This window comes from Salmo trutta, chromosome 12, assembly GCF_901001165.1.
Source record: "Salmo trutta chromosome 12, fSalTru1.1, whole genome shotgun sequence".
Taxonomy (NCBI): domain Eukaryota; kingdom Metazoa; phylum Chordata; class Actinopteri; order Salmoniformes; family Salmonidae; genus Salmo; species Salmo trutta.
The window spans coordinates 53,461,130-53,488,789 of NC_042968.1; the positions used below are offsets into that span (position 1 = coordinate 53,461,130).

General features: G+C 40.5%; 1 protein-coding gene across 1 annotated transcript in view; it reads right to left on the reverse strand.

Annotated features, from left to right (window-relative positions):
• LOC115203782 (interleukin-6 receptor subunit beta) overlaps window positions 1-26,633 on the reverse strand; it is an 81,422-nt gene extending 54,789 nt beyond the window's left edge. The window contains exons 1-7 of the mRNA XM_029768766.1: window positions 26,419-26,633; window positions 16,432-16,506; window positions 15,829-16,128; window positions 1,230-1,371; window positions 890-1,044; window positions 642-796; window positions 60-219 (exon numbers count right to left, since the gene is read on the reverse strand). Of these exons, the coding sequence (XP_029624626.1) occupies window positions 60-219; window positions 642-796; window positions 890-1,044; window positions 1,230-1,371; window positions 15,829-16,128; window positions 16,432-16,506; window positions 26,419-26,446 (1,015 nt within the window). The 5' untranslated portion in view covers window positions 26,447-26,633. The remainder of the gene's footprint in view (window positions 1-59; window positions 220-641; window positions 797-889; window positions 1,045-1,229; window positions 1,372-15,828; window positions 16,129-16,431; window positions 16,507-26,418) is intronic.
• Between the last annotated feature and the right edge of the window lie 1,027 nt (window positions 26,634-27,660).

Below are 27,660 nucleotides of genomic sequence, written 5' to 3' on the forward strand. Positions count from 1 at the left end.
GCCACAATGCTAAATGAAACATAATAGAATGATATATGTTTGTTGTCATGGCTACTCACTGTCCTCTGGGATCCTGGTGGTAGAGTTAGCGCTCCAGTCACTCCAATAGCCATAGCCCCTATGATGAATGCATCGCACCTGCACTACATACTCTGTGTCCGGCTTGAGGTACTGAAGACGGAAAGACTCCTTGTAGCTTTCAGTGTCATTTGGGGGTACCTAAAAGAGAGTCAATTAAATGGATATATTGACAAATGGAGTCAAGAGGGCAACAATGTGCCATATTACAGTTCATTTGCAACACCAACAATACAAGTAGAATGTTTGATTCACTGTTGATAACACCTATCAGAATAAGGATAGGATAGATGGCTTTTAACATTAAAGAGAGATTTCACTCTAACGTTTGCCAGATGTTTACACACCTTATAACAAGTCTAACATCAAGCCCATGCCATATACACCCAATGCCATCGGTTGTGTAGATCATACTATATCCCTTTACCAGGAAATTATATGATGCTTATCCTTTCATTTTGGGATTGAGGTTACAACAAATGGCATGGGACATATCAACATTAGTCTACTTCTGAGGTCTAAAGAATATCCTTTTAACATGTATTGTGATTGTGGCTATTTACCTCAGTCCAGTCTCCAGAGCCCACAGTGCAGAACCTGATGTTGTATTTCAGCGTTACATAGGTTACATGGATAGGGTGCTTCCAACTCACTAAGAGAGTCCTGGAAAAATTATTCTCAGAAATAATATTGACATCTGACGGGGGATTCGTTTTCACTGCAAAACAAGACAAACCATTAAACTATATGGGGAAGATGATAATCATTGTAACCTCAAGGGCAATCAGAAAATACATTTCACTCCACCTACCCAAATCAGCAGCATAAATATCCAGAATGTCAGATCGAACCTTCCCCAACTTGTTTTCAACTTCTACCCACATAGCAAGTTCCATGAAGCTTGGAAAGGTGCCGAAGTCGATGTATCCACTACTTCTGTTAGCTTTGCTGCTCTTATTTGAGACACTGAATAAACACAACAATGATCTACATTGTTAAATGATCAGAAATCAGTAATTAACAAATCACATACATTATCTAAGAACCATGATATTTAGGGGTTCTCAGAACTGAAGCCAGGTTTTCCATTCACCGATTTGAAAAATAATGTTGGTATCCACCATGTATCTAACCTTATGTATGACACTCACATTAGACTGCTAAACAAGGTATAAGTGGTTTTCAGCCTCTCGTCTCTTGTCCCAGGCTGCCATGTGCACGTCACGCAGGAGGACATCTTTCGGCCAGACTGGACAGCCATGCAGGACAGGTTCACAGGCTTCTCAGGGGGATCTGACCAATAAACCAAACAGCTGCAATTATTTCATGTCAGAGAAACATACCAATGGCTATGTACCTACTGCACTGAACAGGATGGGGTCAAAATTCATTTCGATTCAGGAAGTCAATTGAAATTCACTTCCTCAATTGAAAACTGAATTGAACCCAAACCTGACAGTGAGAAAGCTTTAGGGTCATTCAGTGTGAACATGAAAGACCGGAAAATTGTTAAAGACTCCAGCCACAGACTGTTCTCTCTGCTTCCACATGGCAAGTGGTACCAGAGCATCAAATCAAATGTATTTATAAAGCCCTTTTTACATCAGCAGATGTCAAAGTGCTATACAGAAACTGATCCTAAAACCACAAACAGCAAGCAATGCAGATGTAGAAGCACAGTGGCTAGGAAAAACTCCATTGAAAGGCAGGAACCTAGGAAGAAACCGGGCCGGTCCTCTTCTGGCTGTGCCGGGTGGAGATTATAAGAGTGCATGGCCATTAAGTACAGATTGTTCTTCAAGATGTTGAAATGTTCATAGATAACCAGCAGGGTCAAATAATAATCACAGTGGTTGTAGAGGGTGCAATAGGTAGCTCACAATATTGTCAGCTGGTGATAGTCAAGCAAATAACTGCCGGTCTCACGGTAATTGATCATTAATTAACAAACACATTTAGCATCTCCTGGCTTTCACACATAGCACACAAGCCACTGATGCAGACCTTTGGAACATCTATATTTTAAGTCTAATAAATCCATGTAATATAGCCTACACCTTCACAATAAATCCATTATTTATTTTAGACAGGTCTAAAGAACCATGATATGAAGAAAATGTAGTCTATTTCAGAAGAACTGAATAGCATACTCTGAGTTGTCCTTATGTAAGGTCCTGATCTGGCTATGCCATATGGCTGTGGGCTACACTAGTTAATTTAGCAGACAAGATTTGCTTAGAATTCCGTGGCATTATTTTATACCATTTAACAGTATGAAAAATACAATTGAACATAGCTGAATAAAATACAAAGGATATTTTCTATTAACGATTTGAAGGAGTGCGCACATGCAGCTATTCTGTGTTGAGTGTTTAAAGAAACAAGTACTCCTATATGCTTAATTTATAATTATGTGATACATATGTTGGGCTCTATGTTTTCATTTTTAATATAGTCTAAGGCTGCATGATGAAACTAATGATTTGAAAAAAGTTGCATGAAAGGCATGAGCTCCAGTTAGTTTTTGACAAACACTTGATAATGCCTTGAATTTTCCGGCGGTATCCCCTTTGTGTGGCCATACTGCCCCCTTCAAAAATCCAGGCCTTTTGCGGTCAGTGGCCATTGTGCCCTTAGGCTGGATGTAATAATTATTATTCCCTTCTCCCTGTATGCTCCGAAGCACCTCTCACTCACATGGCTATCCGTCATGTGATCGGGTCTTTCTCACAGGCTACAAGTGAAGATAGACACACCGGGGACACAACTGTCCTTATCCAATTCCGAGGTGCATATTGAAGATACTGGAAGAACTGTCCACATTTAATTTGTCAGCCAACAAGATGAGTAGGCCTAACGAACAGCAAAAGCACTAGCCTATGTTAATCTACTATCCCCCATAGTATAAAAGTTGACCTATTCTATTCTGTGCCAAGTAATATTCCTAAAATAGATCCCAAATTAATACAACCACTAGCATCAAAACACCTGTCTTAAGCAATGAGGCTGATGCAACAGAACATTTAGCTTAAAATGTTGATAGCCTAATAGTTTATTTCTTCACATTATAAGCGCAGCAATGCGCACACGGCAGTAGCCTATAAGCGCGAATGTTCCATTAGCAGGAAAACACATATCAAAAGTGACTGCAAATGCGATTATGCATGTAATGCTTTTATTATAAAATGTGTTTTTTAATGGTGAAAATTATCTTCCCCAAACTTGAAACTCACAGGCTGCGTATGAATGCCAGTTACGCTCTACACCCATTGGAAAGCAGATTAATGTGCTTCATGTTAAGAAATGTATTTGGCCACTTTAGTTGCTAAATAACCCTCATCAAAACAGGTAGGCCTATGGGCTAGGCGACTATGATTTGAAAAAGTCACAAAAAAAAAGGTATGCATCGTTTCTGGCCTTATGCTGGGCATCATTCACAAGTGACAAAATTAGCCTATCAATGATTTAATTTCGTATTTACAGAACATATACTAAATAATATACAGTACCAGTCAAAGGTTTGGACACACCTACTCATTCAAGGGTTTTCATTGTAGAATAATAGTGAAATAACACATATGGAATCATGTGGTAACCAAAAAAGTGTTCTGACCATAATAGGGCTATCTTCTGTATACCACCCCTACCTTGTCACAACACAACGGATTGGCTCAAACGCATTAAGAAAAGAAATTCCACAAATTAACTTAACAAGGCACACCTGTTCATTTAAATGCATTCCAGGTGACTACCTCATGAAGCTGGTTGAGAGAATGTCAAGAGTGTGCAAAGATGTCAAGGCAAAGGGTGGCTACTTTGAAGAATCTGAAATATATTTTATTCAACACTTTTTTACTTACTACATGATTCCCTGTGTGTTATTTCATAGTTTTGAAGTCTTCACTATTATTCTACAATGTAGAAAATAGTAAAAATGAAGAAAAACCCTTGAATGAGTAGGTGTGTCCAAACTTTTGACTGGTACTGTGTGCACACACATGTGGACACCTGCTCGCCGAACATCTCATTCCAAAATCATGGGTATTAATATGGAGTTCGTACCCCCTTTGCTGCTATAAGAGCCTCCACTCTTCTGTGAAGGGTTTTCACTAAACGTTGGAACATTGCTGCAGGGACTTGCTTCCATTCAGCCACAACAGCATTAGTGAGGTCGTGCACTGATGATGGGCGAATAGGCCTGGCTCGTAGTTGGCGTTCCAATTCAGCTGAAATAGTTGAATCCACTCAGTTTAAATGTCCACATACTTTTGTAGTGTATGTTTATTATTTTTGTTGCCTAAATCGCTTACGTTTTTGAGAAATAGGTACAATTTCTTGGAATACAAAAAGGCTAACGTTTAAGTTCCTTGTTCAGAACATGAGAACATATGAAAGCTGGTGGTTCCTTTTAACATGAGTCTTCAATATTCCCAGGTAAGAAGTTTTAGGTTGTAGTTATTATAGAACTATTTCTCTCTATACCATTTGTATTTCATATACCTTTGACTATTGGATGTTCTAATAGGTACTTTATTATTGCCAGCCTAATCTCGGGAGTTGATAGGTTTGAAGTCATAAACAGCGCAATAAAAAAAAGCATTGCGAAGAGCTGCTGGCAAAACGCAGTAAAGTGCTGTTTGAATGAATGCTGCTGCCTACCACCGCTCAGTCAGACTGCGCTATCAAATCATAGACTTAATAATAATAATATAATAACACACAGAAATACGAGCCTTAGGTCATTAATATGGTCAAATCCGGAAACTATCATTTCGAAAACAAAACGTTTATTCTTTCAGTGAAATATGGAACCGTTCCGTATTTTATCTAACGGGTGGCATCCATAAGTCTATATATATTGCTGTTACATTGCACAACCTTCAATGTTGTCATAATTACGTAAAATTCTGGCAAATTAGTTCACAAGGAGCCAGGCGGCCCAAACTGTTGCATATACCCTGACTCTGCGTGCAATGAACGCAAGAGAAGTGACACAATTTCCCTAGTTTAATATTGCATGCTAACATGAATTTCTTTTAACTAAATATGCAGGTTTAAAAAAATATACTTCTGTGTATTGATTTTAAGGAAGGCATTGATGTTTATGGTTAGGTACATTCGTGCAACGATTGTGCTTTTTTCAAATGCGCTTTTGTTAAATCATCCCCCGTTAAGCAAAGTTGGCTCTCTTTGTTAGGAAGAAATAGTCTTCACACAGTTCGCAACCAGCCAGACAGCCCAAACTGCTGCATATACCCTGACTCTGTTACACAGAACGCAAGAGAAGTGACACAATTCCCCTAGTTAAAAGAAATTCATGTTAGCAGGCAATATTAACTCAATATGCAGGTTTAAAAATATATACTTGTGTATTGATTTTAAGAAAGGCGTTGATGTTTATGGTTAGGTACACATTGGTGCAACGACAGTGCTTTTTTCGCGAATGCGCTTGTTAAATCAGCATGTTAGTAAAAACCCAGCTGGAGAGAATTTATTTGTCACATCTTAGAACCAGCAGCATACCACCCTGCATCCCACTTCTGGCTTGCCACTGAAGCTAAGCAGGATGGGTCCATGGATGGGAAAACAGATGCTGCTGGAAGTGGTCTTGGAAGGTCAGTAGGAAGCACTCTTTCCTCTGATCAAAAAATTTAAAAAGAGATCCCAGGGCAGTGATTTTGGCCATTGCCCTGTGCAGGGTGCCGTCTTTCGGATGGGACGTTAAATGGGTGTCCTGACTCTCTGTAGTCACTAAAGATCCCATTGCACTTATCGTAAGAGTAGGGGTGTTAACCCTGGTGTCCTGGCTAAATTCCCAATCTGGCCCTCAAACCATCATGGTCACCTAATAATCCTCAGCTTCCAATTGGCTCATTCATGCCCCCTCCTTTAACTATTCCCCAGGTCGTTTCTGTTATTGAGAATGAGTTCTCAGTCAACTTACCTGGTTAAATAAAAAGCGTTAACTTAATAGTTATAAGATATACAGCTGGCAAAAAGTGTAACTTTATCACCTCTCTTAAGTTGCGCTGCAGGAGTGACTCACCACAAGAAGCTCCCATTTTGCTTGTTATGCTTCTTTGTAAACAAACACACGACTGGTTAAAACAGCTGTTTTGGGAAACTAGTACTGGTAAGCTTCATAATGAAAAATAATCTAACAGGCAAAATTATAAATGCAATCTGCTTTATCTATTACCTAGTGCACAAGTTGACTGCAGGTATTTATTTAAAAAGTACTAATATTCAAATGTATTTATTTTTTGTAAATGACAGACAAAATTGGAAAATCATACTGAGGGTATTTCAAAAAACCACGGGATACAGTATACCACCCAAGCCTACTGCACACAAACACACATATTCATACTGACTCTACACACAATCATCATATACACTGCTACTACTCTGTCTATCATATGTCCTGATTCCTAGTCATCTACACTTATACATATCTAATCCTACCACTCCAGTATCCCTGCACATTGTAAATATTAGTGGTGTGCCAAGTAGTCTGCCAAAATCAGTATATGGGCAACTTAATGGATATGATTTTGAACAGAGTATTTTTTGTAATTATCTGTGATCAGGAAAAATATATATTTTCGCAACCTTCTCATGTCAGTCAGTCAAGGGAGGTGCTACATGGTCTAACTAACTCAACTGGCTAGCTTTCCTGTCTGTAAAGACAAAGGCAAGCTGTGCGTTGATCCTGCTGCTCTGATTGGATAGGCTGAAACTTTATTTCTCCATCCACTCGCTTCATGATTCCATTTCCTCGCATGTTTTCAGTCCGATCATTTAGATTGCTGCTGACTGCTACTATGATAAATCACATGGCCAGGACGTTTGCTATCAAGCTGTCAACGTGCATAATATTTAACAAGTGAGGCAAGGGTAGGGGAAAAATATGAAATGCTAATGCGCATTCTGACTGAGTGACGACAAACTTGGCTGCCCCTGTAGCTTTTTTGTAGTGAAAACATGCAAATCAAATCAAATTTTATTTGTCACATGCACTGTGCAAACCTTACAGTGAAATGATTACTTACAAGCCTTTAACCAACAATGCAGCTTTTAGAAAAATACATGTTATTAAGTAAAAAATCAAAGTAACAAATAATTAAAGTGCAGCAGCAAAATAACAACAGCGAGGCTATATACAGGGGGTACCAGTACAGAGTCAATGTGCGGCAGGGACCTGGTTAGTCGAGGTAATATGTACATGTAGGTAGAGTTAAAGTGACTATGCATAGATAATAAAGAGAGTAACAGCAGCGTACGGGGGGGCAATGCAAATAGTCTGGGTAGCCATTTGATTAGCTGTTCAGGAGTCTTCTGGCTTGGGGGTAGAAGCTGCTGAGAAGCCTTTTGGACCTAGACTTGGCGCTACGGTAACGCATGCCGTGCGGTAGGAGAGAGAACAGTCTATGACTAGGGTGGCTGGAGTCTTTGACCATTTTTAGGGTCTTCCTCTGACACCGCCTGGTATAGAGGTCCTGGATTTTAGAAAAAGCTGTTGCGCAGCAACTCACTACCTTCCTGAAGACAAATAATGTATACAAAATGCTTCAGTCTGGTTTTAGACCCCATCATAGCACTGATACTGCACTTGTGAAGGTGGTAAATTACCTTTTAATGGTGTCAGACCAAGGCTCTGCATCTGTCCTCGTGCTCCTAGACCTTAGTGCTGCTTTTGATACCATCGATCACCAAATTCTTTTGGAGAGATTGGAAACCCAAATTGGTCTACACGGACAAGTTCTGGCCTGGTTTAGATCTTATCTGTTGGAAAGATATCAGTTTCTCTCTGAATGGTTTGTCCTCTGACAAATCAACTGTACATTTCGGTTTTCCTCAAGGTTCCGTGAAGGACCACTATTGTCTTCACTATATATTTTACCTCTTGGGGATGTCATTCGAAAACATAATATTAACTTTCACTGCTATGCGGATGACACACAGCTGTACATTTCAATGAAACATGATAAAGCCCCAAAATTGCCCTCGCCTGTGTTTCAGACATAAGTCTTCCCTGTGGCTCAGTTGGTAGAGCATGGTGTTTGCAACGCCAGCATGGTGTGTGCAACGCGAGGGTTGTGGGTTCGATTCCCACGGGGGGCCAGTACAAAAAAAAAATGACAATGACTAAAATGTAAATGTATACTGCTCAAAAAAATAAAGGGAACATTTAAACAACACATCCTAGATCTGAATGAAAGAAGTAATCTTATTAAATACTTTTTTCTTTACATAGTTGAATGTGCTGACAACAAAATCACACAAAAATAATCAATGGAAATCCAATTTATCAACCCATGGAGGTCTGGATTTGGAGTCACACTCAAAATTAAAGTGGAAAACCACACTACAGGCTGATCCAACTTTGATGTAATGTCATTAAAACAAGTCAAAATGAGGCTCAGTAGTGTGTGTGGCCTCCACGTGCCTGTATGACCTCCCTACAACGCCTGGGCATGCTCCTGATGAGGTGGCGGATGGTCTCCTGAGGGATCTCCTCCCAGACCTGGACTAAAGCATCCGCCAACTCCTGGACAGTCTGTGGTGCAACGTGGCGTTGGTGGATGGAGCGAGACATGATGTCCCAGATGTGCTCAATTGGATTCAGGTCTGGGGAACGGGCGGACCATTCCATAGCATCAATGCCTTCCTCTTGCAGGAACTGCTGACACACTCCAGCCACATGAGGTCTAGCATTGTCTTGCATTAGGAGGAACCCAGGGCCAACCGCACCAGCATATGGTCTCACAAGGGGTCTGAGGATCTCATCTCGGTACCTAATGGCAGTCAGGCTACCTCTGGCGAGCACAAGGAGGGCTGTGCGGCCCCCCAAAGAAATGCCACCCCACACCATGACTGACCCACCGCCAAACCGGTCATGCTGGAGGATGTTGCAGGCAGCAGAACGTTCTCCACGGCGTCTCCAGACTCTGTCATGTCTGGCACGTGCTCAGTGTGAACCTGCTTTCATCTGTGAAGAGCACAGGGCACCGGTGTTGGGCTGTAAGCACAACCCCCACCTGTGGACGTCGAGCCCTCATACCACCCTCATGGAGTCTGTTTCTGACCGTTTGAGCAGACAGATGCACATTTGTGGCCTGCTGGAGGTCATTTTGCAGGGCTCTGGCAGTGCTTCTCCTGCTCCTCCTTGCACAAAGGCAGAGGTAGCGGTTCTGCTGCTGGGTTGTTGCCCTCCTACGGCCTCCTCCACGTCTCCTGATGTACTGGCCTGTCTCCTGGTAGCGCCTCCATGCTCTGGACACTACGCTGACAGACACAGCAAACCTTCTTGCCACAGCTCGCACTGATGTCCCATCCTGGATGAGCTGCACTACCTGAGCCACTTGTGTGGGTTGTAGACTCACACTAGAGTGAAAGCACTGCCAGCATTGAAAAGTGACCAAAACATCAGCCAGGAAGCATAGGAACTGAGAAGTGGTCTGTGGTCCCCACCTGCAGAACCACTCCTTTATTGGGGGTGTCTTGCTAATTGCCTATAATTTCCACCTGTTGTCTATTCCATTGGCACAACAGCATGTGAAATTTATTGTCAATCAGTGTTGCTTCCTAAGTGGAAAGTTTGATTTCACAGAAGTGTGATTGACTTGGAGTTACATTGTGTTGTTTAAGTGTTCCCTTTATTTTTTTGAGCAGTGTATAAGGAAGTGGATGGCTGCAAACTTTCTACTTCTAAACTCAGACAAAACAGAGATGCTTGTTCTAGGTCCCAAGAAACAATGAGATTTTCTGTTGAATCTGACAATGAATCTTGATGTTTGTACAGTCATGTCAAATAAAACAGTGAAGGACATCGGCGTTACTCTGGACCCTGATCTCTCTTTTGACGAACATATCAAGACTGTTTCAAGGACAGCTATTTTCCCTTTATGTAACATTTAAAAAATCAGAAATGTTCTGCCTAAAAATGATGCTGAAAAATGTATCCATGCTTTTGTAACTTCTAGGTTAGACTACTGCAATGCTCTACTTTCCGGCTACCTGCATAAAGCACTAAATAAACTTCAGTTAGTACTAAATACAGCTGCTAGAATCCTGACAAGAACCAAAAAAAATGATCATATTACTCCAGTGCTAGCCTCCCTACACTGGCTTCCTGTTAAGGCAAGGGCTAATTTCAAGGTTTTACTGCTAACCTACAAAGCATTACAAGGGCTTGCTCCTAACCATCTTTCCGATTTGGTCCTGCCGTACATACTAGAGGTCGACCGATTAATCGGAATGGCCGATTAATTAGGGCCGATTTCAAATTTTCATTACAATCGAAAATCTGTATTTTTGGGCGCCGATTTGGCCAATTTATTTATTTTTACACCTTTATTTAACTAGGCAAGTCAGTTAAGAACACATTCTTATTTTCAATGATGGCCTAGGAACGGTGGGTTAACTGCCTTGTTCAGGGGCAGAATGACAGATTTTTACCTTGTCAGCTATGGGATTCAATCTTGCAACCTTACGGTTAACTAGTCCAACGCTCTAACCACCTGCTTGCTTTACATTGCACTCCCCGAGCCTGCCTGTTACGCGAATGCAGTAAGAAGCCAAGGTAAGTTGCTAGCTAGCATTAAACTTATCTTATAAAAAACAATCAATCAATCATAATCACTAGTTAACTACACATGGTTGATGATAATACTAGTTTATCTAGCCTGTCCTGCATTGCATAGAATCGCTTAGGTACACGTTGCTCCAACCATAAACATCAATGCCTTCCTTAAAATCAATACACAAGTATATATTTTTTAAACCTACATATTTAGTTAATATTGCCTGCTAACATGAATTTCTTTTAACTAGGGAAAATGTGTCACTTCTCTTGCAACAGAGTCAGGGTATATGCAGCAGTTTGGGCTGCCTGGCTTGTTGCTAACTGTGAATACTATTTCTTCCTAACAAAGACAGCCGACAGCCAAACGGAGGATGATTTAACAAAAGCGCATTTGCGAAAAAAAGCACAATCGTTGCACGACTGTACCTAACCATAAACATCAATGCCTTTCTTAACTTACATCTAGACGTTCCGCTAGCGGAACACCTGCTCCAATAGCCAATGATGGGCGTGGCGCGAATGACAAATTCCTCAAAAATACAAAAACTTCAATTTTTCAAACATATGACTATTTTACACCATTTTAAAGACAAGACTCTCCTTTATCTAACCACACTGTCCGAATTCAAAAAGGCTTTACAACGAAAGCAAAACATTAGATTATGTCAGCAGAGTACCCAGCCAGAAATAATCAGACACCCATTTTTCAAGCTAGCATATAATGACATAAATCCAAACCACAGCTAAATGCAGCACTAACCTTTGATGATCTTCATCAGATGACACCCCTAGGACATTATGTTATACAATACATGCATGTTTTGTTCAATCAAGTTCATATTTATATCAAAAACCAGCTTTTCACATTTGCATGTGACGTTCAGAACTAGCATACCCCCGCAAACTTCCGGTGAATTTACTAAATTACTCACGATAAACGTTCACAAAAAACATAATTATTTTAAGAATTATAGATACAGAACTCCTCTATGCACTCGCTATGTCCGATTTTAAAATAGCTTTTCGGTGAAAGCACATTTTGCAATATTCTCAGTAGATAGCCCAGCCATCACGGCTAGCTATTTAGACACCCACCAAGTTTAGCACTCACCAAAGTCAGATTTACTATAAGAAAAATGTTATTACCTTTGCTGTTCTTCGTCAGAATGCACTCCCAGGACTTCTACTTCAATAACAAATGTTGGTTTGGTCCCAAATAATCCATAGTTATATCCAAACAGCGGCGTTTTGTTCGTGCGTTCAAGACACTATCCGAAAGGGTAAATAAGGGTTACGCACCCGACGCGTTTCGTGCCAAAAAAAATCTAAATATTCCATTACCGTACTTCGAAGCATGTCAACCGCTGTTTAAAATCAATTTTTAGGCCATTTTTCTCGTAAAAAAGCGATAATATTCCGACCGGGAAAGCGTGTTTACGTTCAAAGAGAGAGAAAGTAATAGCATGGGATCCCGTCCTGCACGAGCCTCAGTCTGATGGCCCTCTGATCGACCACCATCCAAACGCGCAAAAGTTTTTCAGCCAGCGGCTGGAATTACATCATTCAGCTTTTTCCCGGGTTCTGAGAGCCTATGCGAGCCGTAGGAAGTGTCACGTTACAGCAAAGATCCTAAATTTTCTTTAAACAGAGCCAAGAAGCTCAAGGAATGGTCAGAGAGGGTACTTCCTGTTTGGAATCTCAGGTTTTTGCCTGCCTGTTATACTCACAGACACCATTCAAACAGTTTTAGAAACTTTAGGGTGTTTTCTATCCAAAGCCAATAATTATATGCATATTCTAGTTTCTGGGCAGGAGTAATAACCAGATTAAATCGGGTACGTTTTTTATCCGGCCGTGAAAATACTGCTCCCTAGCCATAACAGGTTAAATTCAATACACAGAAGTATATATTTTTAAACCTGCATATTTAGAAAGGCACTGGAGCAACGAACCACCCTTTCTGTCTCTGCCTGGCCGGTTCCCCTCTCTCCACTGGGATTCTCTGCCTCTAATCCTATTACAGGGGCTGAGTCACTGGCTTACTGGTGCTCTTCCATGCCGTCCCTAGGAGGGGTGCGTCACTTGAGTGGGTTGAGTCACTGACGTAGTCTTCCTGTCTTGGTTGGCGCCCCCCCTTTGGGTTGTACCGTGGCGGAGATCTTTGTGCGCTATACTCGGCCTCGTCTCAGGATGGTAAGTTGGTGGTTAAAGATATCCCTCTACTGGTGTGGGGGCTGTGCTTTTGCAAAGTGGGTGGGGTTAGATCCTGCCTGTTTGGCCCTGTCCGGGGGTATCGTCGGATGGGGCCACAGTGTCTCCCGACCCCACTTGTCTCAGCCTCCAGTATTTATGCTGCAGTAGTTTGTGTCGAGGGGCAAGGGTCAGTCTGTTATATCTGGAGTATTTCTCCTGTCTTATCCGGTGTCCTGTGTGAATTTAAGTACCGTAATTTCCGGACTATTAAGCGCACCTGAATATAAGCCGCACCCACTGAATTAAAAAAAATATATATTATTTTGAACATAAATAAGCCGCACATGTCTATAAGCCGCAGGTGCCTACCGGTACATTGAAACAAATGAACTTTACACAGGTTTTAACGAAACACGGCTTGTAACAAAAATAAATAGTAGGGTGACCATATTTTAGTTTTCAAAAAAAGAGGACATGTCTGGGAAAAAGAGGACATATGGTCACCTGTCTCATTTGGAGTTTTTAACTTCGACTAATTTACTTTGCACGCCACCATTCTTCCAATCAAAATACTGAATAAGCAGAGGGAATATTTTCACAGCACCGTGATTGCTCCCATCAGTAGAAACACCACAGTAAGGTATGTCTTCTAGTGCTTTCTGAGCTATGTCGACAGAATGTGGTGCTATCACAGCGTTAACAATTGCTTCGGTCTTAGTACGAGCGCTTGAAAATTTTCGCACAGTCTCGGAATCAGGGAAAGTCTTTTTTAACAAGGCAGACGTGCAGTCCATTGATCTGTAGCTATTGTGATGCTTCGTGTTGTGGAATGCAAAAACTCCCTCCGCAGCAGTAACAGCATCTTCTGTTTTACCTGCTCTCACAAAATAGTCAGTTAATTTACCTGAGGAACTCTCTCCTTTAGCTGCAATTTTGTGTTGTGCGGAGCTTATGTGGGCTTCTAGGTCGCTAGCACCTTTATTTGACACTGACACGGACGTGCCAGCTTTGCAGGTCATGCATTCTGCTTCACACGGATCCCAACCAAGATGAAAACACGGGAATTTTCTCTGTAAATCGTCTGTGAATTTACATTTGCGTTTGGGCATTTTTACACTGTTCTGGAGCCATGTGCCACTGTTGACAAGCAAGCTGCTGCTCTGTCTCTTGGCTGTTGCCATGGTGAGGGTAATGATAAAGATGCAGTTTGACCAATGTTTGCGTAGGCCTACATGACCCACCAATGGTGTCGTGTGAGAAGGCGGGACCTAAAGAGAAAGGTCAAAGCAATGCAAAACCCCAAAAACGCACACAATAAAAGGGACTGTAGAAAGCAAAAGCCGAAGCCCGGACATTTTGGCCGATTTAGAAATCCCGTCCAGACGCATTTTTTTAGGTCCAAAAAGAGGACATGTCCTGGAAAAAGAGGACGTATGGTCACCCTATAAATACGCTTTAACGAAACACGGCTTGTAACAAAAAATTTAAAATTAGCAGTAAACACTAGCCTACCAAGAAAGTCATTGGTCACTATCTTCCTCCTCCTGTGCACTGAAACCACTGAAGTCATCTCCTTCGGTGTTGGAGTTGAATAGCCTCAGAATTGCTTCATCCGATATTGGATCGTTTTCATTGCCGCTCTCGTCACTTTCATCCGGAGGCAAATCCCCCACTGAGCCCTCTTCAACACGCAGCAGTCCAGCCTTTCAAAACCCGTTGATGATAGTGGATTTTTTGACAATGCTCCACGCTATCAGGACCCACTGGCAGACTTGACCATAAGTTGCTCTTCGCATGCAGCCAGTTTTAGTGAAGGATTTTTTTTTAAAGTATTTCCCCCAAAAAAATTGAAAGAGGGAAAAATCCATATATTAGCCGCGTCATTGTTTAAGCCGCAAGGTTCAAAGTGTGGGAAAAAAGTTGCGGCTTATAGTCCGGAAATTACGGTATGCTCTCTATAATTCTCTCTTTCTCTCCTTCTGTCTTTCTCTCTCTTGGAGGACCTGAGCCCTAGGACTATGCCTCAGGACTACCTGGCATGATGACTCCTTGTTGTCCCCAGTCCACCTAGCCGTGCTGCTGCTCCAGTTTCAACTGTTCTGCCTGCGGCTATGGAACCCTGACCTGTTCACTGTGATTACTATTATTTGACCATGCTGGTCATTTATGAACATTTGAACATCTTGGCCATGTTCTGTTATAATCTCCACCCGGCACAGCCAGAAGAGGACTGGCCACCCCTCATAGCCTGGTGCCTCCCTAGAAAGGCCAAAACCTAGAGAGTTTTTCCTAGCCACTGTGCTTTTACACCTGCATTGCTTGCTGTTTGGGGTTTTAGGCTGGGAATCTGTACAGCACTTTGATATATCAGCTGATGTAAGAAGAGCTATATAAATACATTTGATTTGGATGGCAGGAAGCTTGGCCCCAGGGAGGTATTTTACGAACATATACTTAGGAATATTAAAACACTTCAGTTTTTTTCCCGATCACGAGTATCATGTGATCCGATTGTCAACTGTCAATTTACAGATACGATAACGAATACGAGTATGGTCATGTCGGCACACCCCTAGTAAATATGGTATTGGCACTGACCCTTTATATAGCTTCCTTACTTTATTGTTCTTATTTCTATTACTCGTGTCTTTTGTTCTACTTTACTTTTTAATAGTACTACTGCATTGTTGGGAAAGAGCAAGCAAGGCATTTCACTGTACTAGTGCACGTGAAAATAAAAACTAGAAATGTGCACATTACATTTTCTTGAATATCAGTACAAAGGCATGTCCTTTGGATACATTTTCACTTTATTTCTGTATGAAATTTTTGCACTTGTATCCAAATGAATTACTCAGAAATGAAATTGAAATAGAGATAGAGGAAAATACTTGCATGGAAATGTTGTTCTATTTTGATATGAAATAACCTTATATTGATTGATGTGAAATCATTGGATGCATACTTACACCCTTTGGTCAATAGAATCCCATGGATTACTTGATTTAGGTTTAAGGATAAGGGAGACCCTTTCTTCTCACAAAGTAACCAGTTGGCCGTTTCATTGGTGATGGTGATGGTCACGCTAACAGCCGAGTCATTTATCTTGGTGTACTGCTCTTTGGGCACTGTGATGTTTTTTAACTTCCAGTAGATGTCCTCCGCTGTGGCTTTAGCAGCTTTGTCGAGCACACATGTGGCGGTGAATTCCTTCCCAATTTCCACCAATGGAGATTGTGGGATTATTGTTCCATAGGTGGTGATAGAACCTAGAGAAAACCCATGCATCAAGTCAATGCTACTAGGAAATGCATGGTGAATTTTACACAGAGAGAAAAGGCCATATGTGGTTGTTTTCATGGTTATTTGGAAACATATCACTAGGGTCAGTACAAAGCTCACTGTCATTAAACCACAGCAACTTAAAGGAAGAAGACGGCTCATTCTAGGGTTTATGTGCAGCAGAGAGGTTAAATCAAAACATATCAGACTGTATGTCGCTGTGGAAAAGAGTGCCTGCTAAGTAGCACTTAATGACAAAAATTGTTATTGAAATGTAGTGGTACACTTACTACAGGTGGGCCTACAGGCCAGCCATGCCAAGGACAGAAGCTGCAGCAAACGGTATGATGACTTGTCCATGATGCCTGAGGGAAGATTTAGAAATTCACAGACTCGCCAATCCTAGCCTACATTTTATCGCAAACCATTCCCCCCCCCCCCCCCAATTAATTGCTAGTGTTGGGGAACAGTTAAATTACTAGTGGAACTACATGTAGTTAACTACGTTTTGCAGTAGCATGGTGGTAGTTAAAGAGATACTTTGAGATTTTGTCTGAGGCTTTTTATCTACTTCCTCAGTCAGATTAACATGTGGATACCATTTTTATGTCTCTCTGTCCAGTATGCAGAAAGTTAGAGGTAGTTTCACGGGCCAATGCTAACCAGGGTTAGCATAATGACTTGAAGTCTACGGGTATCTGCTAGCATATACCCATAGACTTTCAGTCATTTCGTTAATGCTAGTTAGCAATTGCGCTAGCGCTAATTAGCAAATTCCTTGAAACCGCACGCATAGACAAACATTTTATCCACGAGTTCATCTGACTCTGGGGAAATAAAGGGACTCATTGCCAAAATCCCTCAGTATCCCTTTAAACTAAATAATATTTGCAGTGTTTTCAGTAGGTAATTACCTTTTTGCCAGGTAACGGTGTAGCTAAGTACTGGAAATATATTTTCTGTTTTTGTAAAAAAAAGTACTGTGTGAGTGAAGTAGGCATCAGACCTGCCGAATTCTGACTTGAAACATAGTTTTGGGGTTTAATAGACTAAATTACACATTCTGTTAACATTGACTCCAGAGTGATCAGTCTTTCAATTTGTGGTTGTAACACTCCTCGTCTGAAGATAGAGAGAAATCGCTGTCGGAAAAAGTGGACCAATACGCAGTGGGTTGCGTGCTCATCATTATATTTATTAAATGTGAACACCAAGAAAAAACAAGAAACAACGACCGACAGGAACAGTTTTGCAGGCTATAACAAATACTAGCAGTGCAAAATCAACAACCCACAAACCCCAAGTGAAAAACACACTCCTAATATATGACTCCCAATCAGGAACAACGATAACCAGCTGTTCCTGATCGGGAGCCACACAGACCAACAAAGAAACAGACATACTAGAAAAACCATACAACACAAACCCTTCTGCCACGTCCTGACCAAAATACTAATACAATACTCCCTCTGCTGGTCAGGACGTGACAGTGGTCTATGACATTTCAGATTTAGACACCAAAATGTATCACAAAGTAGGTTGGATGTAGTGATCTACTTTAACCTGTTGGGGATAGGGGGCAGTATTTGTATAGCCGGATAAAAAAACGTACCCGATTTAATCTGGGTACTACTCCTGCCCAGTAACTAGAATATGCATATACTTGTTTGATTTTGATAGAAAACACCCTAAAGTTTCTAAAACTGTTTGAATGGTGTCTGTGAGTATAACAGAACTCATTTGGCAGGCCAAAACCTGAGAAGATTCCAAACAGGAAGCGCTCTCTCTGACCATTTCATGGCCTTCTTGATCATTTCTAACCAAAACAGGGGATCTCTGGCATGACGTGACATTTTCTAACGCTCCCATAGGCTCTCAGAAGGCGCCAGAACGATGAATGGTGGCTTTGCAGGCCATGGCTGAAAAACATTAGCGCATTTAGTAAGTGGTCAATCAGAGTACAATGAGACTGAGGCGCGTGCACGAGGCGACCCCATGTTTTTATTTTCTCTGTCTTTGAACTAAAACAGGGTTTCCCGGTAGGAATATTATGGCTTTTTTATGAGAAAAATAGCATAAAAATTTATTTTAAACAGCGGTTGACATGCTTCGAAGTACAGTAATGGAATATTTAGAATTTTTTTGTCACGAAACGCGTCGGGCACCCTTCTTTACCCATCGGATAGTGTCTTGAACGCACGAACAAAACGCCGCTATTTGGATATAACTATGGATTATTTGGAACCAAACCAACATTTGTTATTGAAGTAGAAGTCCTGGGAGTGCATTCTGATGAAGACAGCAAAGGTAATCAAACTTTTCTAATAGTAAATCGGAGTTTGGTGAGTACCACACTTGGTGGGTGTCAAAATAGCTAGCCTGTGATGGCCGGGCTATCTACTCAGAATATTGCAAAATGTGCTTTCACCGAAAAGCTATTTTAAAATCGGACATAGCGAGTGCATAAAGGAGTTCTGTATCTATAATTCTTAAAATAATTCTTCTGTTTTTTGTGAACGTTTATCGTGAGTAATTTAGTAAATTCACCGGAAGTGTTCGGTGGGAATGCTAGTCACATGCTAATGTAAAAAGCTGTTTTTTTATATAAATATGAACTTGATTGAACAAAACATGCATGTATTGTATAACATAATGTCCTAGGATTGTCATCTGATGAAGATCATCAAAGGTTAGTGCTGCATTTAGCTGTGGTTTGGGAATATGTGACATTATATGCTAGCTTGAAAAATGGGTGTCTGATTATTTCTGGCTGGGTACTCTGCTGACATAATCTAATGTTTTGCTTTCGTTGTAAAGCCTTTTTGAAATCGGACAGTGTGGTTAGATTAACGAGAGTCTTGTCTTTAAAATGGTGTAAAATAGTCATATGTTTGAGAAATTGAAGTAATAGCATTTCTAAGGTATTTGAATATCGCGCCACGGGATTACACTGGCTGTTGAGTCCCACCTAGCCCATAGAGGTTAAAAGATGCACCATGCCAAAATCGCTTCCCCATTTCCTGGTTGTTAATTCTGACTTTGGGGCCTTCGGCTCCTTGGCCGAGGAGGAGTCCGCCAGGCAGTCTCCTCCCTCAGGTGTCTAAACCACTGAAATATACTTTCAATAACCCAAAACATTGCATTTTCAGCTGTTTGAAGCTGGTGTACAAAACCAAAAGACGCAAAAACAAAACTTAAGAACCGGAAGTTTAGAAATAGCGCACATAGAACAGATATACCGCTTCTTAGGCTTGCTTTCAATGAGAATGACAGATCTATAACACACATTTCTATGTGAATTTGTTCAGGTCGCCCAAAATGTTGCATATTGCAGCTTTAAGTAAACTATATTTTTCTTAAGAGTAGCTTTAGGTGTAGCTTAACTTCTTCTAGTGTGAAGTAATTGGTAGCTTTCAGAGCAGCTTCCCCAACACTTAATTGCTGACTGACGGTAGCTACAAAAGTTTGTGAACAACTCATTTCCTCAAGGACTGGCCTCTTGCATGTAGGACTTTTTTGTAGCTATGTGTCAGCAAAGCTAGTCATATCACTACAGAATATTATTATGCAACTTATTTTCAAACTACAATAAATAAAGCTTTGGAGGAACACTGTCATAACACCATAGCTGCTACAGTTTGGGATGCACGATATATCGGAATCGGCCGATAATAGCTAAAAATGCCAGCATCGGTTATCGGCCCAATGTCTATTTTAACGCCGATGTGGAAAACCAGTGTCAAAGCTAACGTGCATGCCTATATAACGTAGGTATATAGGTACACAACTCAAAGGTGAAATCCATTAATGTCAAGATAATGGGATTCATTGCCCTTGACAATCAACCGTTCTCTGTCGTGGGTGATGTTGGCTTTCGCAACAGGTCGAGCACCGCTACACACTACCAAGTGCGCTATTTTTCAGATGTTGCCCTACCGGAGTTACACAGTAGTAGCGTCACTGCTTTTAGCTTCACGACATACTATGGAACGCCGTTTGGGTCTTTGCGTATAAAAAAAGATACACGTCAAATAACACTAATTGACAATAACACCATTTGACGCGTTAAATAAGCTTTTAAATTGACACGTCAAATAACAGTTCTAATATAGAATGTTGTGTGTTCTGAATTTGCACATGCAAGCCAAGCGCCACCACTACTATCAGTAGCACTATCAAATCTGTACAAAAAAGCCTGCAAACAAGCAAACACCAGCCACAAATGATGTGTTTGTAATACCGCGTTAGTAAAAAAGCATTATTTGTTCCACCGCAACTTCTGGGGTAGCTAGCTTTAGCTTTGTACCTAGCTAGCACCAATACAACCAGCCTGAAAACAATGACTAGTAGAAACTGCAGTCATTTTCATTATTCTTAGCAATCCTTGTGAGTAATTAACTAGGTAGCCACTTGTTGTTCGCCTATTGAAATTTAACTTCAGTTCATGAAAATAAAAAGCTAGGCAGCTGTTGCCCAAAACTAACGCTATAAGCAGTAAGCTAGCTTCAACTGGCTAGTGGTGCTCGACCGGACCGTGTAATGTGTTGTGAAGCTAGCCACAATAAGGATTAGGCACAATAATGGAATTTGCGGTTTGCCTTCAAAATAAAAAGTACCTATTTAAAAGTGATGCAGAAGGTTAAAATTAGTGGAATCATGCCATATTTAGACTAGATAATGTTAAACAAGGTTGGAATGTGAAGCAACGAAATGGGGTATCAGTCTACCCACAGAACACAACTGTGAAGAGTTTACACAAATATTAGCATTGTAGCTCTTATCGCAAGACTGTGACTGTGTGAAATCACCTCCCCAGTCAGCCTATTGTGTGTTTTGACACTCATATTGCACTGTACAGTTTTACCTAAGGATTGGGGATTAATGAAATGGGGTATCAGTCTACTCAATACCCAATATACATATTTTCCCAACTTCCTCCTCAAAGTTATCAGACTCCAAATCATCCACAGTTTTGTTTTCCTAGGGAAAGTGTTCAATACACATAGGTTGACAATAAATGTGGCTCAATTCACAGTTGTTTCAGAGTCTCACAATAAGAGCTACTAGGCTAATGTTCTCTGGGTGTCACTGAGTAGACTGATACCCCATGTCATTGATCCACAATCAATAGTTAAGGCTGTACAGTGAAATAAGTATGCCCCCAATGCAATTCTAAAGTATAATACAACCAGTGTGATTTCAACAAATTTTTGTCAAATTAACAAATGATTGTCTTATGTTGATTTTATATAATAATCCAACCTCGTTTAGCATGATCTATTCAATTATGGCATAATTCTACTATTTGTATTCATTTGCATCACTATCAATGACTTCGTTTTATTTTGAAGGCTAACCGCAAAGTCTACTATTGGTCTTCCTGTCTGGGTTGGCGCCCCCCCTTGGGCTGTGCCGTGGCGGAGATCTTTGTGGGCTATACTCTGCCTTGTCCCGGGATGGAATGTGGTGGTTGGAGATATCCCTCCAGTGGTGTGGAGGCTGTGCTTTGGCAAAGTGGGTGGGGTTATATCCTACCTGTTTGGCCCTGTCCGGGGGTTTCATCGGATGGGGCCACAGTGTCTCCTGACCCCTCCTGTCTCAGCCTCCAGTATTTATGCTGCAGTAGTTTGTGTCGGGGGGCTAGGGTCAGTCTGTCACATCTGGAGTATTTCTCTTGTCTTTTCCGGTGTCCTGTGTGAATTTAAATATGCTCTCTCTAATTCTCCCTTTCTCTTTCTTTCCTTCTCTCTCTCGGAGGACCTGAACCCTAGGACCATGCCTCAGGACTACCTGGCTTGATGACACCTTGCTGTCCCCAGTTCACCTGGCCGTGCTGCTGCTCCAGTTCCAACTGTTCTGCCTGCAGCTTTGGAACCCTGACCTGTTCACCGGACGTGCTACCTGTCCCAGATCTGTTGTCCCAGACCTGCTGGAACCCTGACCTATTCACCGGACGTGCTACCTGTCGCAGACCTGCTGTTTTCAACTCTCTAGAGACAGCAGGAGCGGTAGAGATACTCTCAAAGATCGGCTATGAAAAAGCCAACTGACACTTACTCTTGTGTTACTGACTTGTTGCACCCTCGACAACTACTATGATTATTATTATTTGACAATGCTGGTCATTTATGAACATTTGAACATCTAGGCCATGTGCTGTTATAATCTCCACCCGGCACAGCCAGAAGAGGACTGGCCACCCCTCATAGCCTGGTTCCTCTCTAGGTTTCTTCCTAGGTTTTGGCCTTTCTAGGGAGTTTTTCCTAGCCACCGTGCTTCTACACCTGCATTGCTTGCTGTTTGGGGTTTTAGGCTGGGTTTCTGTACAGCACTTTGTGATATCAGCTGATGTAAGAAGGGCTATAAAAATACATTTGATTTGATTTGATACTATTGTGGCTAATTATTATTGTGGCTAGCTTCACATAGATGGGTCCGACCACAATTAATCAAATAAGAACTGTCTTATAAATGAGGGTTATTTTACATGACACCTTGCTATATAGTTAGCTAGCTAACTAAAGCTACTGAAACAGAAGTCGTTTTGATATGTTTTTGGGGAAGAACATTGTTTGCATCCATGAGCTATCTTTTTTTTTAATGACCAGCACTGTAGGTGGACGAGACAACTTTACCAGCATTATAGCATACATATCGATGAATCGTTCTGACATATGAAATACGTGTGATAGTGTAATCAACGTGTAATAACTACGTAGAAAATGTATGAACACGTTAAATTATTATGTGACGTGCAGTCATATTCAGGTCCTGAATGGTCAACAAGCTTATTTGACACGTCTTTTTTGAAATCCTGGTTGAGAATGAAACAACTGAACAAATGAAACAGCACAGCAAGTAAGTGAAAGAAATAGGTTTTGATTATGTTTTACTGGTAATGGGGACATATGTAAATGCCAACAAAATAACTTTTTGGTCAGTGTGGTGTGTGTGTGTAACCTTTAACTAGGCAAGTCAGTTAAGAACAAATTATTATTTACAATGACGGCCTACACCGGCCAAACCCGGACGACGCTGGGCTAATTGTGCGCCGCCCTATGGGACTCCCAATCACGGCCAGATGTGATATAGCCTGGATTCGAACCAGGAGCTGTAGTGACACTGCTGTGTCCATATATGTGTGTGTTAACTATTTAACTGTAATATAACGCTTACATTTTTTTTAAATTAAAACTAAATCGGGAATCAGGTTTTTTGGCAAGGAAAATATCGGTATCGGCCAAAAATGTAATATCGGTGCATCACTAACTACTGTACAACAACAACAGCTGTGTAGCCTATTTGTGTTGTGTAATTCATTGGTGAGGCATGCACCCATATCACTGGCACATGGGTTCACATTTTCTTTTGTATTCAGTACTTTTCCAATAAGTAGTAACTTAACTGTTTAGTTTTATGAGGGCCTCACTGACTACTCTCACTAGGGACTATAGGAAATGGAACCAATGATAAAGCTTCTACTAGACAGCTAAGTTAGTTGTAGATAAAACACAAACACTATGCATAGATAGCTTGCTAGTTATGAACAAACAGTAGCTAGCTAAGAAAGTCTGTTAAATGACTAAAATGTAAACATAAACTAGGCCTCTCTGTGAAAGCGTGGCAATAACTTATTAACTTTTCATTAATTCACAGATCTACTCCTCTGATGACATGGCAGGCAGAACACTCCTGAAAACAAACTGCTCAGCAAAGCAAAGGCTCTATTGAAAGATACCAGATTTTTTTTTAAGCTCATTTTCAGTGTCTGTGTTTATATGTTACGGGGGTGTTACTTTGGCAGATGTCACCCATCTAAATAAATAAATATATTTTTATAATTAACTAAATGTAGGTGTTTTTGGTTTATGTCAGTTTCATTGTTTGTTATGCTATGAATTGTTATTTTATGGTTGTAAGTGATCAAATTAACTAGAACATTTTATAATTCTGAGTAATTACTACTTTAGTAAGGATATACACTTTATTCAGTACTACTGCAGTTGCTAAATAATTCCAATAGACGGCAGCATAAGACCACAAATTACATTTCAGAAGATCAGTTCTCTCCCTGAATTCACCACTCCCCTGCGCGCTTTTTTCTGTCCCAGATTACTGTGAAGAAATATAATGATGATTCATGTTTATTTCTAACTGTTTTTATGCTCATATACTTCATCAAAAATTAATCAACCAGCATCAACCCGCTCTGCCTTCTCGCACAAGTAGCCAACTCAACAAGCCCCGGCAAAAAGCTTGTGGCGTCAGCGAGCACTCCCTTCTCGCGAGGGTTGCATGATGTAATTTATTGGCAGGCTTAAAGATGCACTTGTCTTCTCTATTCCGAGGCTGTTTACTCTCAATATGAGATATTAAGATGATTATATATAAAAACAATTTATGTGTACTAGGGTTGAGGTTAGCGCATTAGCTACTGAATATTTGGCCGGGGTTCAATACCTGCGATGGTCACTATTTTCTTGCTCTCCCAAAAGCAACACAGGCCTAATACACGATATATAGCTAACTGTAAAGTAATGAGTGACCATTTTAGAAAAATATGAGACAGAGTCTTTGGTTACATGCTATTTCATGAATTATAGTGTTGCTTGTAACCTATAACTGATTCTTCGTGGTCTTATGCTGCAGTCTATGGGAAATATTTAGCAAGTCATTATCTCACACAAAGACATTGGTGAGGCAGCTGAGAAATAGTGTATTTTTGTTGTTAATTCTTTAGATCAGTCTCAAACCTGCCCCACACCAATTCCTGGACTTCCACAGAGGTTACCACGTCACCCAGTTCAAACTACATTTGAAAAATAAAACATAAAATGTGGTTTGTTTATGAAGTCTTCTGCCTTGCAATAATAAAATAACTAACAACAAAAAAACAGCAAAATGCTTAGACAGGTTTTGATTAACAAAATAATTAAAATGCCATTTAGTACTATATGGTATTTACTATGATAATATTATTACTAAAATTGTTTCTAAAAGTATTCTAGGCTACCCTACCCTAGAATTAGAGTTAGGGTTAAGGATAATAGGTTATAGTAGGGTTAAAGTTTCTGTATAGCACTTTGTGACATCTGCTGATGTAAAAAGGGCTTTATAAATCAATTTGATTGACTGTTAGGTTTAGGGTTTTTAATTATGGCAAAAAAAATAGTATGGTTTATAGCTCTCCTGTGGCCTTGTGTGTACTACATACCTCATTCGCGACACTTGCTAGGCTCATAATCTGTGGTAACAACTGTGTCAGATCCACAAATCAATGAGCTAGACCCATCCATTTCGTTTGCAACTCAGTGAATCTGCGCAGTATTCGCTCAATTCGATCCCTACGAATTTAGATTGACGCATATTAAATTACCCCGCAGTAATTACAAACAACAAATCGTAAAAAATGGTTATTTCTTGATTAAAAAATGTATTCTGGATTTTTAAATCTGCCACATCTTGAAAAAGAGGACAGGAACATGCGTTTTGTTTAGGTTTTACACCTTTTTCTGAAGAAAAATCTGGTTAACCATGAACAGAAAATGTTTAACGTCTGATAGCCATACCCCAGCCATCGCCAATAATGCGTGTACCCACACAAGTAGCCGTAACCTTGTTAATAACAAGTTACCCGAGGAAAGCCTATACATTTAACCTGGGCTGGTCTCATTGGCAACATACCTGGAAATGTAACTATCGGAAAGTGAGTTCGTGCCACCGTAATCAATATAACTAGTAGGAGTTGGCACAACCCTAAAATAAGGCCTGTTATTTCGCGATTATTTAAAAACTACGGCAAGCAGCTTGGACCGAAGGTAATATTATTTAACTGGGCTCCATGGCTGAAGCAATGAACTTGTATTTATAAGAATAAATGTCATGTGTCCAGCCTAAAACTAGCTGTTGGCGCCAGCTATTGCCATATAGTATTGAGAATCCCAATAAAACCAACAAAATGACTAGCTACTTCAAAAGAAAGACAATCTTATCTCGCTGTCTGACACTTGCTATATAACGTTACCTCCATGAGAGTGATAAAGAGCTATACAATAAGAATATTACGTGATACTTTTAAATAGCTAGCTACTGTAGCTAGCACGGACATTTTTTGAGAAAAAAAATAAAAATCGATGGATCAATTTCTAATTCCGGGAAACACAAACAACACGGGAATGTCGTATTTGCAGAACCCCTATTCGACTATATTCAACAAAACCACGAAAATACGTCCGTAACAGGGCCCGACATGCTATGACAACAAAAAAAACACTCACCTTTCATGTCTTTACTTGTTGGGATCATGTATACTAGCTAGTTAACGTTAGCTGCGTAAAGATATATAGATTTCACATCACTTAGATTACACGTCTGGGTCTGTCTTCCCTTTCCCAATTCCAGTATATTGCATAACCACGAGTTTCAATACTTCGCCTTGAAGTGCAAATAATACAGATATAAATTATCTACAAACATAACGATTGATCTAAGTATCTGTCTAGTTTGTCAACGAGTTGTTTAGAGATCTGCGTAGAATTGCTGCTTTTTTGATTTGCCAGGAGAATCGTCTGTCACACTACTACTAACCAATCAAGAAGCTAGATTGTTTCGCTTTACTGTTTTCCAGTAAATCTGCACCCACTTGCCCGAAATGCTCCAATATGTGCCAGGCCATGACGGAGCTTGGTTTAACTGCTTTGTCTGCGGCTGAATCAATTTGTACCTGACGCTACAAGCTCAACAACAAGCACTGTTTGATGCTTTATTTAATAAATATCCGAACCAAAAACAGAGTAAGCTATGGAAAATGGTATAAATTAAGTGGGTTAATGGCAGGACAGTGCTACCCTGTCTCTCCTTCATGTGTGAACAAATGCCCTGCATGTTGAGGTGATGACTCACGTGACTAAATGTGATTGTGTAGTCGGGCCTCCAACCACGAGACTGTAGCAGCCCACTGAGTTAAAGCCTTTGGGTATGAGCTTGCTTGGGGGAGCTAACACAAGCCTTCAGGTCTCAGGTAAGGACAGTTACCCAATTCTAGTAAGTATATCACACCGGACACCAATGTCACACTACCACAATGAACATGCTTGGTTTTAATTGTACAAAACAAATGCTCTCAGTTAGAATAGTAATAATGTTGAATCATAAATGTTTATAATGTTCAGGATAATTAAGTTGATCAAGCATAGACAAGCTTCAGTTTCCTCTCCCTGACACAACTGAAAAATATCAGAACGCAGCCAAAAATAATACAAATTTCATATTTTATTCATTTTTGCAAAACAGTCACATGAGTCTCAATTTCAAAAGTGCATGAAAATCAAACAGTGCATGCGTTGAATTGTAGAGTTTCCACCACCAAGTACAGTATACATGTGTACAAATGGGATTCTGTTTATTAGCAAATGTTTGCAAAGTCTGGAGCAATTTACTGTGGCATACAGAGTTTCTTTTTGAGTTTACTCATGTTGAGGTGTCACTTCAGCCTGGATTTTGTCTAACAGCTAATGTAT